General features: G+C 34.8%; 1 protein-coding gene across 1 annotated transcript in view; it reads right to left on the reverse strand.

The window, feature by feature from the left end:
• The window catches only part of LOC140920005 (uncharacterized), a 27,128-nt gene extending 18,326 nt beyond the window's left edge, over window positions 1–8,802 (reverse strand). The window contains exon 1 of the mRNA XM_073367309.1: window positions 8,182–8,802. Within this exon, the coding sequence (XP_073223410.1) occupies window positions 8,182–8,802 (621 nt within the window). The remainder of the gene's footprint in view (window positions 1–8,181) is intronic.
• Between the last annotated feature and the right edge of the window lie 12,626 nt (window positions 8,803–21,428).

Here is a 21,428-nt window from a genome sequence, read left to right on the forward strand (position 1 = left end):
TTTCTAAAAGTAATTAAAAACGAACAAAGAAATAAATCAGGAAATGCTTTTGGATAAATAATTGAGTCATTATAATTTACGCAGCGGAAAAGTTTCTCCAATTATAAATCCAAAACATTTACATAACATCAAATGGTACATGGAACCCATCCAAAGATGATATCAAACTGATAATATTTGTATAAGTACAGTTTTCCAAACTAAAAATACTCCAAACCAAAAAGAAGGACCCCTAGTCCCTATACATCATCCTAATCTGATCATCCTACCAAAAAGCTATACACCCTGAGTATCTCCACGCGCCCCGTGAGATCCTCCTATCGTAACTGCAGTCAAGCGTTACCATCTCCATTCCCGTCCATAGGGTACGAACCGGTAGGACCGTCCTGACTCTCATCTGAGGGCAAAGCCCAGATTTCCACAATAATTGTAAAGGGTCACCAACCAAAAAAAATAACAGTTAACACATAGCAATTAAGGTTTTTAAATGCTCAAAATAACTTTTCAACTAAGCATGCACCTTAACAGGATTTCCAATATGCGAAAAGTTCATACAATGCTTTGCCAATTAAAAATGAAAGTAAAATGAAGTTCTCAAACTCCTAATTAACACATAACAAATCAAGACATGGATAAGTTAGTGAGTAATCAATCATCTAACTCAAACTGAGGATTTTCACTGAGCCAATCGATTGGGAAATCGATTGGGGTGAAGGTTTTTAATGAAAACAGAATCCTGGGCTGAATCAATCGATTTGGCAATCGATTGACAGGATGACGGAGCCCCTGACTTAATACCAATCGATTTCCAAATCGATTTCCTGAGGGTTTTTAGTGAAATTTTGAACTCTGGCTTAATTCAATCGATTGGGCAATCGATTGACAGGATAGCTGAGCCCCTGACTTAAGGGCCAATCGATTTCCAAATCGATTTGGTCGAATAAGGATGAGTCCCTCACTTAGGCCCAATCGATTGGGCAATTGATTTCGTAAATGATTTTCGAAAACTGATTACAAAAATCGATTGGCTAATCGATTTTGTCCATTTGGCCAAGTCCCTGTTTACTATCCAATCGATTGGGAAATCGATTTCCCTGATCATTTTTCCAAAAATTCATGAATTAACTCAAGTCATTCTTAATCAAGTCCACAACCTAACACTTAGCAAATCCTACGCGATTACTACGACACACGAAGGTTCGATAACCATCATACTCACACACAATACACAACACATAGCACTTAACACCTTCATCTCAGTTATCACGATAAATCAAAATTCGAATCACTCAATCATAAACTCAAATCAAACATGACTCGCGTGCCAGGCACCCTAATGCAATGCGTATATGCCAAAATGCATGGACTCGGAATTCCAAACCAAACCCCTCCTTGAAGGGCCGTAAATCATAATTGTACCGCCTATCGCAGGCCAAAGTACCAATTACCGAGGTGCCACCTATCACGGGTCAGCACGATTTACTAAAATGCGTAAATCATAAACGTACCACCTATCACGGGTCAGTACAGTTTACCGAGGTGTCACCTATCACGGGTCAACACGATTTACTAAAAGAAAAAGCGGAAATCGTAAATGTACCACCTATCACGGGTCAGTACAGTTACCATGGTGTCACCTATCACGGGTCAACACGATTTACTAAAAGAAAAAGCGGAAATCGTAAATGTACCACCTATCACGGGTCAGTACAGTTACCATGGTGTCACCTATCACGGGTCAACACGATTTACTAAAAGAAAAAGCGGAAATCGTAAATGTACCACCTATCACGGGTCAGTACAGTTACCATGGTGTCACCTATCACGGGTCAACACGATTTACTAAAAGAAAAAGCGGAAATCGTAAATGTACCACCTATCACGGGTCAGTACAGTTACCATGGTGTCACCTATCACGGGTCAACACGATTTACTAAAAGAAAAAGCGGAAATCGTAAATGTACCACCTATCACGGGTCAGTACAGTTACCATGGTGTCACCTATCACGGGTCAACACGATTTACTAAAATATAAATCGCAAACGTACAACCTATCACGGGTCCGTACAATTTACCAAGGTGCCACCTATCACGGGTCAGCACAATTCACCAAAAATATAAATCGTAAATGTACCACCTATCACGGGTCAGTACAGTTTACCGAGGTGTCACCTATCACGGGTCAACACGATTTACTAAAATATAAATCGCAAACGTACAACCTATCACGGGTCCGTACAATTTACCAAGGTGCCACCTATCACGGGTCAGCACAATTCACCAAAAATATAAATCGTAAATGTACCACCTATCACGGGTCAGTACAGTTACCATGGTGTCACCTATCACGGGTCAACACAATTTACCAATGAAATGCATGAGCATACACAGACTCCATTCACAACAATCGTTAAGCAAATGCAGATATTAAAAGATTCCCCATTTTTAATACCCATTTAACTTAAACGACTTTCAAACAACATTAATTAAATAAGTCATTAAGAGATTCCCCGTTCTTAATACCGATTTAACTTAATGATTTTCAAAACAAAACGTTAAGCAAACAGTCATATTAAGAGATTCCCCATTCTTAATACTCATTTACCGAAACGACTTTCAAACAACATTAATTAAATAAGTCATTAAGAGATTCCCCGTTCTTAATACCGATTTAACTTAATGATTTTCAAAACAAAACGTTAAGCAAACAGTCATATTAAGAGATTCCCCATTCTTAATACTCATTTACCGAAACGACTTTCAAACAACATTAATTAAATAAGTCATTAAGAGATTCCCCGTTCTTAATACCGATTTAACTTAATGATTTTCAAAACAAAACGTTAAGCAAACAGTCATATTAAGAGATTCCCCATTCTTAATACTCATTTACCGAAACGACTTTCAAACAACATTAATTAAATAAGTCATTAAGAGATTCCCCGTTCTTAATACCGATTTAACTTAATGATTTTCAAAACAAAACGTTAAGCAAACAGTCATATTAAGAGATTCCCCATTCTTAATACTCATTTAACTTAATGGTTTTCAAATTTCACACAACACAAACTCAACAAATTCTCACATCAAAACATATCAATTCATTTATTCACAAATCCAACCATACACATATCAAATTTCATCAATATCAATTAAGAGCATGTCAAAAACAACGAACACAAATCAAAGCAACATAACACCCAGATACAACCAATTTCATTTGTTCATAATCATATACAATGACTTCAAATTCATTTACCACGAAACATTCATCATTATAAACAAAACCTAACTCTAAGGTTTTACCCATAACGCACTAGTTTCGTTTTTCCCCAAATCGATACATTAAATCCTAACAATTTCCTTCCCACACAACCACAGATAAGTCCCTAATGCAAACTAGAAGTTTGGAAGGAGCCCTTACCTTAACGTTAGCTTTAACGTGGGTTTCCGGTACCGCGAGTAAAACCGGTAAAATATTCGCTCGCAACGTCGCCTCCAAATTGGTCCCCTAGCACCGTGGCGTGGTAGTGAGCAACTTTCCCTTCTAACTCTTCGCGAAAAGAAGCTTGGATCTAGAAGAAATGGAGGGGTTTGTGTTTGGATCTCAAATACCGTTTTTCTTCGTTTTCGAATCAAAGAGGAAGAGTGGAGTTGCGAAATCCTTGTTCTAACTCTCACCCAACCTTGGGTTACTAGTTTTGAAGAAAGGAAAGCGAGGAAAATGAAAATGGGAGAAAGGAGGGAAATTGGCCGCGGGAGAGGAAGAAGACGACATTTTCTTTCCTTTGTTTTTCCTTTCTTCCTTTTTCCTTCTTTCCCTTTTATACTATTTTCTTTTCCTTTTCTTTCCTTCTAGTTTTCCTTTCTTTTTCCCTCCAAACAAACATATATAGATAATAAATATAACTTAACAAATATCTCAAAATATCTAGATATTCGTTAAATTACCGCTTCGCCTGAAACGCATAAAATTATCCGTAAGGATTCATCGCAGTTAAATTCAATTTATTTATCGACGAGAAATTTTAATTGGCATCAAAATATCTTTTTGATTATAAAACTCCAAAATATTATTAACTTTGGCTTAAAAGCCTCCGAGCCAAAATCCAAAATACACCAAAAATACATAAATGGTACTTTAAAATTATGGGTCTTACATCATATGTATCTTAGTGAGTTGTGTGAAATATTTTATTTTGATAATACACATCATGTCATGGCACATGCATCTTTGCGGAAGTTGCCTTTTTGGCAGATTTATTTTTCTCATTGGTATGAGTGATTTTCTGTGTGGAAGTTGCATTAGTAGCATTGCACCATCATGTGATTGTTTTGTTGTGGTTAATGTATCTAATTGAGGATAATTTCTCTTAGATGCTTTGATGTTATAATGAGATATTTGTTTTCCTTGTGTGTTTTTGACTATAAAATATGATAATTTCCGAGAATTTTTTGATATATTGTGATGTGTTTGATACGGCTCTATGTTGATTATTTGCATGTTCTTCTTACTTATATTATACTATCAACATGTTTTGAAAATTCATGTCCTTCATTTTTATTGTTTGACTAGGTTAACCATTCGTTTACGAAATCACAATGATTACTTGTTAATGAGTCTTGAAGTTCAAGTTTAGGAGAAGCCTCGCTCTGATAGGTGATACCGGAAATGAGAGTTATAAGTTGTATTTTACTAATTTAATTAGAAAATAAAATTTGTATGAAAAACTTATAAGTACTACTAAGTTTATGGAATTAAACTAAGAAATTATAATTAAATAAAATTTATTGAGATTGAACTATTCTATAAGAGGAAAAAGTCTAAATTCTTAGGTAGATTGTGACACCATAAATCCCAAAATAATATATATTAATATTTTATATCATATTCTAAACCCAAAAATAATATATATAATATTTTATATCATATTTATATCTAATTTGCAGCGGATAAATAAAATCTGTTTCCAAGGAAATAAAAACTTTTGTAACTAATTTAGGATATCTATTTCTCAAATACAATCAGAACACTTTAAACTTATTTCCTCCAATAAAATAGTACATTCTCAATAAGCTTGATTTATAATTAATTTAATTCTAAAAACTTACTAGTACTTTTTTCATACAAAAAGTCGTTTCAAATTAAATAAGTAAAATACAAATTACATCCCTTATTGCCGGTATCACCTATCAGAGCAGTGTTTCTCCCAAACTTGAACTTCAAAACTCATTAACCTGTAACAATTGAGATTTCTCAAACGCATGGCCAAGTCAGTCAAACACAAACAACAAACGAGGTGAGTTTCGAAATCATGTTGATAGTATAATATAAGTAAGAAAAATATGCAATTAATCATAAATAAACTATATCATTACATAAACATCTTTCAAGGAAGAACACCACATTATAAAGTCAAAATCACTCAAAGAAAATTAACACTTTTAACTATAACATCAAATCATCTAAAAGAAATTATTATAACTCACGATACATATTAATCACAACGAAATAACCACAAGAAAATACAATGATATGCATGAACTTAAACTTTACTTTACAATATGGTACCATTCTAACTCTAAAGTACTTGGTTTTGAGGCTTGATACTTTGCCTCCGTCTCGATGGAAGGACAATTCAAATTGGTCATGTCCTCATAAATCCCCTCAACTCAACCCGAGACATAGATACGCGACAATCGAGGTAAACATGTGTTGTGTGGTAGCTCTCAAAATTTGGAGTGCTACCTCCAAGTCACCTAGGAATTTCCCACCTGAATACCTCCAAGGTCTAACAATCTTGCCTTAAGGCTCAATAGAAGACTGCCACGATCAGGCTCATTCAGTTGTACTTCCCCGAAAATCACTAGGCTTGTCAGGCCCTACCTATATGATGACAAAACAATCTCCACTTCAAAAATTCTTAATATTTATTTTCTCCCCTCGTTGGCCTATAACACTCCATTAAGACAGTTATCTCAAACACAAATTGAAATCACAATTATTTCACCAACTACGGGGTTACTTCAATATTCTCATCACAACATCACTGTCATTAATCATATCTCATCACATAAACTCAACACAGTTTTATAGCATCACTATCATCAATCATACATCGTCACATAAAATTACCACAAATTTATAACATCATTATTATTAATTATACATCATCATAATCACATAAACTTATCAAAATGAATTTACCTTTTATTATCACATCACATAAGCTCGTCTAATCAAACATATACATAAAATTCATTCGACATTCAATATCACAACAATATCAAATAACACACATTTAACGAAATTAAATCAATCAACACCTTATAAATATTTCTATTCCACATTTTATTCTCACAATTTCCATATTCGCACATTAATTAATTTATCTCTCAAAAGGTTACTGTCGTACGTAGCGAGCCCCGAATGAATCATTGGAAAATACAGTTTTCCTGTTCATCTCACAATATATTATATTCATCAATTCAAACGCTCTCTCACCCTTACCTTATTCCGATGCTTTCACACATGTTCACGAGCAGACAACCTTTGTCTTTAGACTTTTTGTCCTTTAATTGATCTAACTCGACTTCTTATGGGTGAGCGTCAAATAAATTATAAGAAGACACTCTAAAAACCAAATTTCGAAATTCGTTGAAGGAAACTTACTATAAATCAGAAAAAACCAATCAGTGGATAATATTGCCACTATTCCCACGGTCGTTTTGCCATTGGTTTCACTCAAATTGGACTTACGATGAATAAGAACGGTGCAAAATAACAAATTCCATAAACGAAGAAGTCAGTATTTTAAGGAGAAATTGGGATGGTTAAAAATTAGAGAAAGTGTGTTTAATTGACTAACTAAATGTATGAAACAACATACTGAAATTTGGACGAAAACAGAGAAACTCTTCTAGACAATGATCGATAATCGGTATCAATTATTTTTTCCTTTATCTCTTCAAGTGTGGTTCCTTTTTCTCTCCAGGTGCGGCACCTCTTCCTCTTTTCTACTGTACTTACTTATTTTAGATTATATTTGATCCTTTTTTATTATTAACCTAACTCATTTAACCTCATTTTATTATTATTATTATTATTATTATTATTATTATTATTATTATTATTATTATTATTATTATTATTATTATTGTTATTATTATTTATTTTTTTACTGTATTCTTTTTTCACAAGACCCAACTAATTACACACTTATTTTAATTTATTTATTTGTCACTAAAATAATATCTTCCAAAAATCAAATTAAAAGATTATTATCTTATGAGAATAGTTAAAACAAAACAAAAAAATATAACATCACTATTTTATATAAGCCACTAAATCAATTAAATATGTATAAAATAGGCACCACTTAACAGGCACACATATAAAAAATATTAAGCGCAATATTATTTATAAAACTATTACAATACTTACTAATATATGCATTTTAAGGCATTTTAACATGAAGAACATGTTTTAACACTTCTATAGTAAAATAGGTACTCTAAAATATTCATACTATATTCAAAATAGTTATTTATAATATAATTAATTAAAGTATGAAATAGTTAGAAAAAATTAAAATATAACTATGTGCATATTTATCATTTAGTCAAATATATATAAAAATAGCACATTGTAAAAAAACAAACGTATAACAAATATTAATCCCAAAACACATAACATATATTATAAAATAATTTTAACATTAAATTAATTATTTAAAATTCTATTTAATTAATAACATAGTTTATTATCAAATTTGGAGTGTTTTCCATAATCCTTTTAAATATACTCCATGGTATAACATTAAGGAAGAAAAAAATAAAGTGTGCAATCGTGCACTAAAGAATCTAATATAGACAGATGTAAAGTGTTTTATTATTAATTTTACCCGTTTTAGAGAAAGTTGTATGTTAGTAAAGAAAATAAAAGACAAAATATTTTCATATTTTATTACTACAACCCTAAGCTATTTATATAAGAAAAGAAATTACAATAGTAATATTGAGTAATAATGACAAAATTATAAAATAATAATAAATATAATAATATAAAATAAAATAGAATCAAATCTGATTTCTCTTTATTCTTCAACACCCCCCTCAAGTTGGTGCATAAATATTTGTCACGCCCAACTTGGCTATAAGTCACTCAAAATTGGGTCTTGCCAAACTTTTTGTCAAGATATCAACAATTTGCTGATAGGAAGTCACAAATGGCAAACATATAATTCCAGCATCAGTTTTTTCTTTTATGAAATGGATATCAATCTTAATGTGTTTGGTTCTATCGTGTTGTACAAGGTTGTCCAAGAGTTTACGAATCCATAAAAGTTCATAGATTCCTTGAGTCATTGCTCTGAATTCAGCTTTTACACTACTTCGAGCAAAAACTCGTCGTTTCTTACTTCTCCAAGTAACTAAATTTCCCCAAACATAGGCACAATATCCAGTGGCAGATTTTCTATCAGTAATTGAACCTACCCAATCAACATCTGTAAATATAGAGACTTCTCTGTCATTAGTTTTCTTGAAGCAAAAACCCTTTCCAGGATTGGATTTCAAGTACCTTAAGGTCCGATAATTTTCCTCCAAGTGTTCTTCATGGGGAGAATGCATGAGTTGGCTTACAACACTCATAGAGAAAGTGATGTCAGGTCTAGTGTGGAATAGATAAATAAGTTTTCCGACTAACCTCTGGTATCTGCCAATCTCAACAGGAACACTTTCTTTCTCCCAAAGTTTAGCATTTAATTCCATAGGATTATCTACTGGTCTACACCCACTCATCCTAATTTCTTCCAAGAGATCTAGGATGTATTTTCTTTAAGAAACAACAATTCCCTTATTTGAGCGACCAACTTCCATACCAAGAAAATATTTAAGTGCGCCTAAATCTTTGATCTCAAATTCTTTTGTCAAATTTTTCTTCAATCTTTCCATCTCAACAATGTCATCTCCTGTGAGAATAATATCATCTACATATACAATTAGAATTTCAATTTTACCAACATTAGAGAACTTCATAAATAGAGCATGGCCTGATTGTCCTTGCATATATCCTTGCCTTTTGACCGATTGAGTGAAACTTTTCAAACCAATCCCTTGGGGATTGCTTGAGACCATAAAGGGATTTTTGTAGTTTGCACACATTTGAACCAAATTTATCTTCAAAGCTAGGTGGACTATCCATGTATACTTCCTCCTCCAAATAACCATTTAGAAAAGCATTCTTTACATCAAGTTGGTTAAGAGACCAATCTTAATTCACTACCAAGGACAAGAGAACTCTAATTGTATTTAATTTAGCAACCAGAGCAAAAGTCTCTAAGTAATCAATGCCATATGTTTGAGTAAACTCCTTAGCCACCAAGTGTGCCTTGTATCTTTCAACTATGTTATCATAATTATATTTCACAGTAAATACCCATTTACAGCCAACAATATTATTTCCTGTAGGTAACGTCATGACTTTTCAAGTTTGATTCTTCTCAAGAGCTCTCATCTCTTCAAGAACAACTTCCTTCCACTTTGGAATTTTTAGAGTCTCCTGTATAATTTTTGGAATTTCTACAGCAGAAAACTTAGAGGTAAATGCAGTAAATGAAGAAGACAATTTTGAGTATGACACATAATTAGACAAAGGATATTTAGTGCATCATCTAATAGGTTTTCTAATTGCATTAGGAAGGTCTATGTTAGAATACTCAACATGACTCCTAAGAATAGAAGAAGACTTAATGTATCAATATGATGTGTTGGATTATCTATTGGTTAAGAATCTTGGAAGGGTCGGAGAATGGGTCCTTCATTTCTTTGTTTATGATTTTTTCTTTCAAAGACATTTCTCTTCCAAGTAAAGTCAATTGTAGTAAACCTGCTTTGTGTCTCTTTAGTTGAGTTATTATGTTGTGGCATTTCAGGTGGTCCTTCATTATTATTGAGATCCATAATTTGATCATTGTGATTTTGATTTGAAATTATCGCTCCCGAATCTGTCGAAACCTCATCCATAAGTGGATTGAGTTCCAATATGGATTCTTGGGCATTTTCTTTTGGTGCATCAATATAAGTCTCAGAATTTTGTGACAACATTATATCACTTAAAGTAATGATGTTTTCCAAAGTAAAAGATGAATTTTCCTCAAAATTTCCCCCCTGAAGATGAATGTCAGTAAAAAAATGGTTGGTTTTCAACAAAAGTAACATCCATGGTTACAAAAATCCTTTTTGATTTTGGTTCAAAACACCAATACCCCTTATAAGTTGGAGAGTAACTAGTAAAAACACATTTTATTTCTTGTGGCTCAAGTTTGTCAAGTTGTTTATATTCATGAACAAAAACAATGCAACCAAAAACGTTTAGTGGCAAATCAACAGAGAAACTAGTCAAAGGAAAATAATTTCGAAAAACATCAAGAGGGGTATGAAAATCTAAAATTTTTTATGGCATTCGATTAATTAAATATGATGCAGTTAAAACAAATTCACCCCTCAAATATTGTGGAACCTTATTTGCAAATAGTAAAGCTCTAGCAACCTCAAGAAGATGCCTATTCTTTCTCTCTGCAATTCCATTTTGTTGGGGTGTATTAACACAAGAACTTCGATGAACAACCTCATTTGCAAAAAAAAAAAAAAAAATTAGACAAGAGTATATTAAAATATTCTTTACCATTGTCACTTTTGAAGACTTGAGTATTTATTTGGTAATGAGTATGCACCATTTTACAGAAATTTTTGACAACCTGTTCAACTTCCGATTTTTCTTTCAATAGATAAACCCAACAAATTCTAGTATGATCATCAACAAAAGTTATAAACCATTTTTTATTAGGAAATTTATTTATTCTATTAGGACCCCAAACATCACTATGAATAAATGAAAACGGTTTTGATTGTTTATATGGTTGTGTAGAAAAAGAAGAACGACGATGTTTAGAAAATTCACAAGTTTCACAATGAAATAAAGATGAATCCTTCTTAGAAAATAATTTCGGAAACAAATGTTTCAAATACGGAAAACTAGGATGTCCTAACCGTAAATTCCATAACATAATATCATCATTATTAGAAGGAACAAAAATAGATTCAAAGCAGGTACTCATTTTTTGTTGGTCTTTGAAGTCGAGTCCATTGTCAAGATTATAGAGTCCTCCATTCTCCTTAGCATTTCCAATCATCTTCCCCGTGCTCAAAACCTTAAAAGTGCAATGAGAATGAAAAAATAAAATAACTTTTCCCTCCAATGGCTGAAAAAGAGCCATCTGCAATTTTAATTTTGTGGTTACTTACACAAGGACTATAAGAAGAAAACAGACTCGACTCTCCAGTAATATGATTAGTAGCACCAGAATCGATAATCCAAGTATGGCTGAGAGTGACACTAAGTAGAGAAGTATTTGCAAAATTACCTATCTGAGCTATAGAGCAAGAAGAAGTTTGATACTCAAGGAGTTTTTACAATTGAACTAATTGTTCCTTGGTGAAAGGAGATGGGCTTGAAGAAGACCTTTGTTTCCTCCTTGGTACCAACTTGGAGGGAATGACCTTCATTTCCTACTTTTTTTTCTTCAAATTTATAGGTTTTCCATGGAGCTTCCAACATGTATCCCGTGTGTACCATGGACGTTTGCAATGTTTGCACCATGGTTTCTTGCTATCTCTCTTCCCGTCTTCATTCTTAGTGACTTGGGCAGAGTTTTCAACCTCAACAACAGATGGTGAGTTACCCATCATAACACATTGTCTCGCCTCTTCCCTTCTATCTTCTAAGAACGCTTCCCGAAGTGATGGAAATGAAATCTTTTTCAATATTCTGCCTTCAGACTTTATCAAGCCGCTTATTAAGCCCAACAAAGAACATGAATACTCGATCATTCTCATGTCTCTTAAGAAACAAAACATTGTCGTCACAAACACTTCCAATGATCATCATAGTAGAGATCCAATTCTTTCCATAGTGTCAGCAACTCATTATAATAGGTAGTTGATAGTGTTTCAGCAAGTGTACTAAATCGTTGCAAGTAATAATAAAATGGTAGTACTGAGTGTCGAACTCAAGGATTGCGTTTTAATATTGAATTATATTTAATTACTAAAGTTGAACAAAAAGTTCTCAAATTGATTGAAATAATATTTAAAATTAACAACAGTAATAAAATTGATCCTTTATAATAAGAAAAATATCAGGGATGAGTTTCACTTTGAATCCAACCTTGGTGTCTAATTTGATCCTAGTTAGTGAATTCCTTAATGAATTATTACCGAATTCTCTTTATTATTCTTGCCCTACTATCTTAGTGACAAAACCTGTAATTCCAAAGTAACCCCAAATTCCTTAGTGGATTTAAGATTAGCATTAAGCCTTACCGTACATGAATTCTCTTGTTAAACTATTGCTTTTACAACTAATTTAATTAGTTTCATGACCTACATATATCCCTAGAATACAAATTCATGAATTTCTCATCCCAAGCATTCGTAAAGTCCACTTCCGTTTCAAAATACGAATCGTAGAACATTTTAATGTTGATCAAGCAATAAAAAGCATTAAGTACATAGATGAGAAAAATAATTCAATAAACTCATTCATATAACTAGAAATCAAATCAGAAAAATAAGGGTTTCATCTTGTTACACTCATCCCTAACAAATAGGGTTTAGTTACTCATGATAGAGATAGAAAAGATATAGATTAGAGAAGAATTACAAGAAAGATTAATGAATGATTCTTGATGAAATTTCTCCAATGGTGTTAGAAACGACCTCTTTGAGTTTCTATGTTAGGACCCATGTCTCCCAACTTCCCAATAGTCAAAAGGTGCCTAGAAAGTGAAAAAAATTGCATTTTAATGAATGTTGTTGTGTGCTACGCACCCCAGGCGCATCCTTTGTGCTTCAAGCGCGTCCTGGCAGAGGCTTAAGCCTGAAAATGCGCCTCAGGCGTGGCGGTAGCGCGTCAAGCGCACTACTTCTTTTGTTTGACGTTTTATGTATTTTTCTTCTCTTGTGAGTCCGAATTGGGTTCTGATGTCTTCATGAAAGTTGTAGCTATGGATCTTAGATTTCATTTGCACTTGGTTTGACTCCAGTTAGACATCTACAACTCCAGCTATAGATGAAATTCTCGACATAGGTAATGTGGATTTCTCGCCGAAATCCAGCACTGCACTAAAACAAAAAACAACGTAAAATTACAAAAAAAATCTGTACTGAATCAAGGAAATAAGAACATAAACATTTCATTAAATCAAAGAACTAAAATTAACAAAACATATCAAATAAATCCTTAAATTAACTGATGGTTAAAGATAAATAAGGTTGAAATCAATGAAAAATATGGACATGATGAAGAGTCATCACAACTCCAGACTTAATCTATTGCTTGTCCCTAAGCAACAATTAATTTCAGATTTGGTACAGTTAAAAGCAAACTTAAACTCAATTTTTCAGATCAAATCAAACTTAATTCTCAAAGTTCTAGCTACTACAAAACATGCATCATGCTCCATGGTTGCTTACAAAAAGGAAACACAATTTATATACTTTAGCATTCATTCATCAAGTTAAAATCCCTCTTCACACAATCTCACCAAAATCTCTCTCAAGTGTTTAGCAAGGGTTATGAATTTATCACTAAAATCCTAGAACATGCATCACGCTACCATAGGCTTGAAATAATTCTAGTTATAATCACAATGCAGCAAACACATACACTTTTGGAGAACTTTCGGGTTGTAATAGGGCTTAGGTAACGGTGGGATATTTTGGGATAATAGGCTTTACTATTTGGAGTTAGGCGTACATTTTCAAATTATTCTACCACTTTTTATTTTTCTTCACCTTTTCATTGTGGAGATTCTCAAACACTCACAAAAGAACCAAGAAGATATTTTTTATCAAAGTACACAAACATATTTTTTTTCTTTCCTTTTTCAAAAAACTTCTCTCAGTTGGGTAATTCATTCAAAGGGCTTTGTTTAGGTCCTCTGCTCCTGTACCAATGTAGTCCCCAGTATACTGGTAAGGTGAAAATAGATCAGAATAAAACATGTCTCCTGGTATCTATTGAGATAAAGCGAAGGCTTGATAAAGATCGGTCATCCCATGTTCGATTCTAGCTTGTCTATCTCACTGATCCATCATCAGTTGTTCCATCATAATTTCCAACCGACCAAATCTATCCTCTGTGGAGAGCTGTGATGGATGCTGAGGATTGTCATGTGACCCCTATTGTTCAATATTTTCCTCCTCTAGAATTGCTGCTTGTGGAGCACCAGGATAGTCTACTGGAACCGTAGAGTGTTTTTCTATCCACCTAGCAGTTATTGGGGTAACAGGTTTCACCATTTCTTCACCCTATTTAGGTAACACTCTCACCTGCTCACAGAGTTTGCTTATCAGGGAAGCATGATGGAAATAGCATGTCGGAGGATCAAGAATCGTTGTCCCCCTAAGATCATGAGCTATTAGCATACCCACATTAATTAGGTCCCCTTTTATGATAGCGATTAATAGACATGCTCTCTGAAATGTAGTAGCGTATGATGAACAAAGGTACTCCATGCTTTTGCAATTGGGGTGAGATCCAACGAACGCAGTTTTCTAGGTGAGCCATCTTTATTTTGTACCCAACATGTGCATGGTCTGCATAAGATGTGCACAATCTCCTAAGTGTCTATTTTTATAATGTTATCCTCCATAGCTTGAAAGCGACAATCTATATAGTTCGACAAAACAACCACAACAGTTTCCCTGAATTTATCCAACAAAATTCCGAATAATAACAATGCACATAGATTTACCTTTGATAAATTAGGATTCAAAAGTGGTTATGTCATTTTCTCAAATAGTTGGAGTGTAGTACAAATTTTGTGGTAATTAGGATTTAAAGTGGTTGTGTCATTTTCTCAAATAGGTGGAGTGCAAATCATGAAATACGTGAACAATCCACATTCATAAGTGAACAATTTCCAACACTAACACACTTTCGATTTTAGACAACCCACATGCATCAATGAACAATCTCTAATACTAACATAAATTCGAATTCAAATAACCCACACATATCAATGAAAAGTCTCTAATACTAACACAAATTTGAATTCAAATAACCCACATGCATCAATGAACAAGAAGTTGATAGTAACAATTTGAGAAAACATACTTTATGATGGGAGAATGCTTGATAGAGTAGGAAAACTTACCTCTTTTGAACCGAATACTAGACTTGGAGTAGTAATAAAGATGTATGTATCAGTTACTCTTGTGGGAGAAGAGGTATGTGTGAGTAAAAAGGGTTTTAAAGCCCAGCCTCACACTTCAGGCGCAAATGATGCGCTTCAAGCGTGCGTGGGCAGTGGCAAAACAGGGTCAAATGCGCTTCAATCGCGAGGTACGCCCGTTAAGCGCGTGTGGGCAGTGATAAAACACAGGAAATGCGCTTCAGGCACGTGCTGACAATGTTCAACTGCCTAAAATGCACTTCAGGCGCGGATACATGCGTTTCAGGCCTGCGTGGCCAGAGATAGAACTGGTAGTGTTCAACTGCCTGAAATGCGCTTGCAGTGCTCAACTGAAGCTGCGTGCTGGCAGTGTTCAACTGCCTGAAATGCGCTTCAACCGCAGAAACACGCACTTCAGGCGCGAATGACCAGTGACAGACATCTTGAAACGCGCTTCAGGCGCAAATGACCCAAATCGAACAACAAAATCAACCCCAAACACATCTTTTAGGTTCCTTACTCATACCAAACGTCAAGAACTAATACAACTAGAAATTAATAACTAAAAATGAAACTAAGTGGATTAAAATGAAACTAAAATGCAAAAATATCGTGCAAAGGATACGAATTTGGGTTGCCTCCCAATAAGCGCTCATTTAGTGTCTTGAGCTTGACATTCCACACTTCAAGTGGTAATCAAATTGATGAACTCCATTGAAATTTTTGACTCTCCCCCTAAGTAAGGTTTGAGTCTTTTTCCATTCACCTTGAAGCTCCGGTTTGAGTGTGTATCTTTCAACTACACAACACTGTATGGAAATACCTTGATGATTTTTGAAAGGGCCCGACCATCTTGATTTTAGTTTTCTTGGAAACAACTTCAATCTTGAGTTGAAGAGAAGAACTAGTTCTCCTTCTTGGAACTCCTTGAATATAATTTTTTTTTTCATGCCACTTTTTGGATTTTTCTTTATATATCTTGGTGTTTTCATATGAAGAATTGTAAAACTCCTCTAACTCGTGAAACTGAAGAATTCTTGATTCGCCTACCTTGACCAAGTGAAAATTCAAGTACTTCATTGCCCAAAATGCTCGATGCTCCAGTTCAAGAGGAAAATGACAAGCTTTACCATACACTATTTGATACGGTGACATGCCCATGGGGAGTCTTGAAAGCTGTTCGGTAGGCCCAAAATGCATCATCAAGTTTTGTTGATCAATCTTTTCTTGAAGCATTCACTGTCTTTTCAAGGGTTCGCTTAAGTTGCATGTTGGATACTTCCACTTACCCACTAGTTTGTGGGTGATATAGGGTTGCCACCCTATGACGCACATTATATTTCCTTAGAAGGTATTTGATTTTCCGGTTTCAAAAGTGAATGCCCTTGTCACTGATCAAAGCTTGAGGCACGCCAAAATGCACGAATATGTTCTTCTTGAGAAATGTGATGACCTGTTGCAAATCAATAGTTGGTGTAACAACTGCTTCAACCCACTTTGAGACATAACCCACAGCCACCAAAATATAATCTTTTTCATATGAGGATGAGAATGGACCCATGAAGTCAATACCCTACACATCGGACACTTCTACATCTAATACAAGATTTTAAGGCATCTCATCCCGTTTTGAAATGTTACCGGTGCGCTAGCATCGATCGCACTTCTTCACATAGTTGAATGCATCTTTAAACAATGAAGGCCATAATAGTCCCGATTGGAGAACTTTTGCTGCAGTTTGATCCCCACTGAAATGACCCTCATAATCAAAGTCGTGGCAGTACCACAAGACTTTTTCTTGCTCCTCCTCAGGCACACACCTTCGCAACAACCCATCCACTCCTCTTTTGTACAGAAAAGGGTTCATCCCATACATAGAATTTCACATCATGGATAAACTTCTTTCGTTGTTGGTAGGTGAAATCAGATGGAATCTCCTCACCTACCTTGAAATTAGAAAAATCAGCGAACAAATGTGCTCATCAGCGAACTGGTCTCGTATTGGTCTAGTGTTATCATCCTCCTCCACTTTCTCCAATCGAGATAGGTGGTAGGCTACAGTGTTCTCTGATCCCTTATGATCTCAGATCTCAATGTCGCACTCTTGTAGTAATAGAATCCACCTGAGTAACCTTGGCTTTGATTCCTGCTTAGCAAACAAATACCTCAAGGCAGCATGATAAGTGTAAACAATAACTTTCGATCCTAATAAATAAGATCGAAATTTATCAAAAGTGTAAACTACAGCTAATAATTCTTTTTCAGTTGTGGCATAATTATGTTATGCTTGATTCAAAACATGACTAGCGTAGTAGACTACATGCAACAACTTATCCTTTCTTTGTCCCAGGAGTGCCCCGATAGCATTATCACTAGCATTACACATGATTTCAAAAGGTAGTGACCAATCAAGTGTTGTGATAATGGGGGCATTTATCAACTTATTTTTCAAATTGTTAAAATCATTCAAACAATCCTCATTGAGTTTGAAAGGTGTGTCTTTCACAAGTAGGTTTATAAGCAGTTTTGAAATTTTTGAAAAGTCTTTTATAAATCTCCTATAAAATCCAGCATGGCTTAAAAAGCTTCTAATGCCTTTTTCGTTGGTAGGAGGGGAAAGTTTTTCAATAACTTCAACTTTGGCCTTGTTAACCTCGACCTCCTTGTGGGAGATTCGGTGGCCTAACACAATTCGCTCTCTTACCATAAAATGACATTTTTCTCAATTTAGGACCAAGTTAGGTTTTTCACACCTTTCTAATACAAGAGATAGATTAATCAAACAATTATCAAAAGATGAATCAAAGAAATAAAATTCGTCCATAAATACTTCGATATGTTTCTCAATCATATTAGAGAGTATGGACATCATGCACCTTTGAAAAGTCACAGGTGCATTACACAGCCCAAACGACATATGTCGATAAGCAAACACCCCATATAGACATGTAAATGCAGTTTTCTCTTGATCCTCGGGTGCTACAGCTATCTGATTGTACCCCGAGTAGCCATTTAGAAAGCAGTAATACTCATGTCTAGCTTGTCGCTCAAGCATCTAGTCAATGAAAGGGAGCGGGAAATGATCCTTTCGCGTAGCACTATTCAATCTTCTATAATCAATACAAACTCTCCACCTTCTAACCGTTCATGTAGGACTTAGCTCGTTCTTTTCGTTTGTGATGACGGTTGTTCCCCACTTTTTTGGTACCACTTGGACGGGACTCACCCAAGAGCTATATGAGATGGGGTAAATGAGACTGGCTTCTAGGAGCTTCACCACTTCTTTCCTAATCACTTCTTTCATTTCCAGATTCAATCTTCTTTGGGTTGTACAACTGGTTTGTCAATGTCCTCCATTAGGATTTTGTGCATGCAAAAAGTAGGACTTATTCCCTTCAAGTCCTCAATGGACCAACCAATGGCACCCTTCTGCTTTTGTAGAATTCTCAACAAATTCTCTTCTTGTAAATCACTCAAGCTTGCACTAATGATAGCTGGATTCTTATCTTTTTTTACCCAGGAATACATATTTTAAATGAGGAGGCAACTGCTTGAGTTCAATTTGTGATGTCTCTTTCTTTTTCTCTAAGGACTCGTCTTCCTCTCCTTTCGACTCCTCCCATCTAGTAGGGAAACAGGATGAGTAAGATGATGATGCTTCTAATATGGCTAAAACCTCTTTCACCTTTGGATATTCCCTTTCTTTAACAACATCTTGGGTATGCATAACATTCTTTCTAATGGCAAAATGGGTTCTTGATACTCAATTTCTTTGTCGACTATCGCATCTAAGATCTCGATTCGATTGCACCTTTCTCTTTCTTTTGAATGTTCCAGGGCTTTAAGAATATTGAAAGTGACAATTTCTTCATTTACCTTTAAAGTTAAGGTGCCATCCGCTACATCAATCATAGTGCGTATTGTTGCTAAGAACGGTGTCCCCAAAATCAAAGGAATGTCATTGTCATCCTCCATGTCTAGTACCATGATATCCACTGGAAAAATGAACTTATCCACCTTGACTAACACAACTTCTACCACTCCGTATGGGTGTTTCATTCAGTGATCTGCAAACTGTAATATTAGTTGTGTGTCTTTGACTCTTCCAATGCCTAGCTTTTTGTATATGGAGAGAGACATAAGACTTACACTAGCCCCAAGATCACACAAAGCCTTCCCAAAAGTTCTATTTCCAATAGCACAAGGGATAGAGAAGCTTCCAGGATCCTTGAGCTTCGGTGGCAGCTTCCTCTGTAGGATATCACTACACTATTCGGTAAGCATCATTGTTTCACCGCCAATTTTTATTTTCCTTGACAGAATCTTCTTTATAAACTTGGCGTATGTTGACATCTGTTCTAATGGTTCTGTAAAAGGAATGTTGATTTGCAATTTTATAAAACATCAAGAGATTAACCAAATTGTTTCTCAGTTTGTTGCTTTCTTAACCATTAAGGGAATGGAAGTCAAATTTCTGGTTTTTGCAGTGTCTCCTTTTTCTGTACCACAGGTTCTTCCTCCTTTTCAAGAGTGATGTGCTCCTCAACTGATGTCTGTGTGACTATTTCCTCCGAGTGGGTTAAAGTTGAAGTACTTCCGCTCTGTTTGGCTTTAGGTGGTACTTGTTCACTTACCTTGTCACTCCTCGTTGTCACTGCATTGACATTATATCGTGGATTCAGGACTATGTCACTTGGCAAATTTTCAGGCGCTCTTTGTGCCATTTGTTCAGCATGTTGACCCAGTTGGGTCTCCATATTCTTCATTGATGCAGAGTGATTTTTCTGGATGGCTCTTGACTCTTCAATGAAAGAACTTGTGCTTGTTACTAACTTCTCCATAGCACTCTCCTAAATAGCTTTTCGAGGTGGGGTTTGATTTTCTTGAGCTCCCAAGCATTCATAATATTCAATTCCAGTATACCACTTGTTGACCCACCACCTCGGTCATACAACATCATTTGTTCATTTGATGTCATGATCTAAACAATTTTGTGTGCTTATGATGCAGTCTTGTAATTCAAAGAACCCCGTGTTGTAGCATCCAACATAATTCTAGTGCTAGGCCTCAAACCATTACAAAATATTTGCATTTGAGCAGTGTCTTCATAAGCATGATTGGGGCATCCTGCTAGTAAACTCTTGAACCACCTGTAAGTGTCACGAAGAGATTCTCCCTCTTTCTATTTGTAACTAGAAATCTCTTGCCTTTTTCTAATGAACACAGTTGGGGGAAATTATTATTTGTAACTGGAAATCTTCAAGGTCATCCCATGTGGTGATGCTACTGGTAGGAAAGGAGTTAAGCCACTCCTTAGCATCATCTTTCAATGACAATGGAAATAATCTCAATCTCTTGCCTTCTTGAGAACGACCATCCATTTTCACTGTTTCACATAATTCAAAGAAGTTTGTGAGGTGTCTATTGACGTCTTCGTTATGTTTATCGGAAAAATGAATCTCCTTCAACTCTCAGAATAGAGCGAGGCTCACTTCAAACTTGTTAACTATAACCGCTGTGTTATGGATATCCAATCGAGCACGGTTTCTATTTGGATTTCCATACTTTCCGAGGGTGCGTTCAGGTGGTGGTGGATCAGCCATTTTCGCAATTATGAAGAAATCCCCCAAATCCTCTTCTTCTACTACTAATTGTTTTTCCCTTTGTCAACTTTCTCCAAAGAAATCCCCCAAATCCTCATTTTCGCAGTTTTTTCGATTTCTAGATCAAAGAAAAGTTCAGCTGAGGACTGGCCTCGCATACAAGGGTAGACAAATTGTGAGTAACTAACAGTTTTAAAATAAAGAATGATAACTAATTAAGTAAAAATAAAACAGTTTTAAAACATAATTTATTTTCAAATTAAAAATAAAATAAAAGCAAAAATTTCAATTAAGTAAATAAATTAAATTCAATAATGATATGGCAATACCCGACAGCGACGCCAAAAACTTGATAGCGTTTCAGCAAGTGTACAGAATCGTTGCAAGTAATAATAAAACGGTAGTGCCGAGTATCAAACTCAAGGATTGTGTTTTACTATTGAATTATATTTAATTACTAAAGTTAAACAAAAAGTTCCTAAATTGATTGAAACAATATTTTAAATTAACAACAGTAATAAAATTGATCATTTATAATAAGAAAAATGTCATGGATGAGTTTCACTTTGAATCCAACCTTGGTGTC

The sequence above is a fragment of the Cicer arietinum genome, chromosome 4 (genome assembly GCF_000331145.2).
Source record: "Cicer arietinum cultivar CDC Frontier isolate Library 1 chromosome 4, Cicar.CDCFrontier_v2.0, whole genome shotgun sequence".
Taxonomy (NCBI): domain Eukaryota; kingdom Viridiplantae; phylum Streptophyta; class Magnoliopsida; order Fabales; family Fabaceae; genus Cicer; species Cicer arietinum.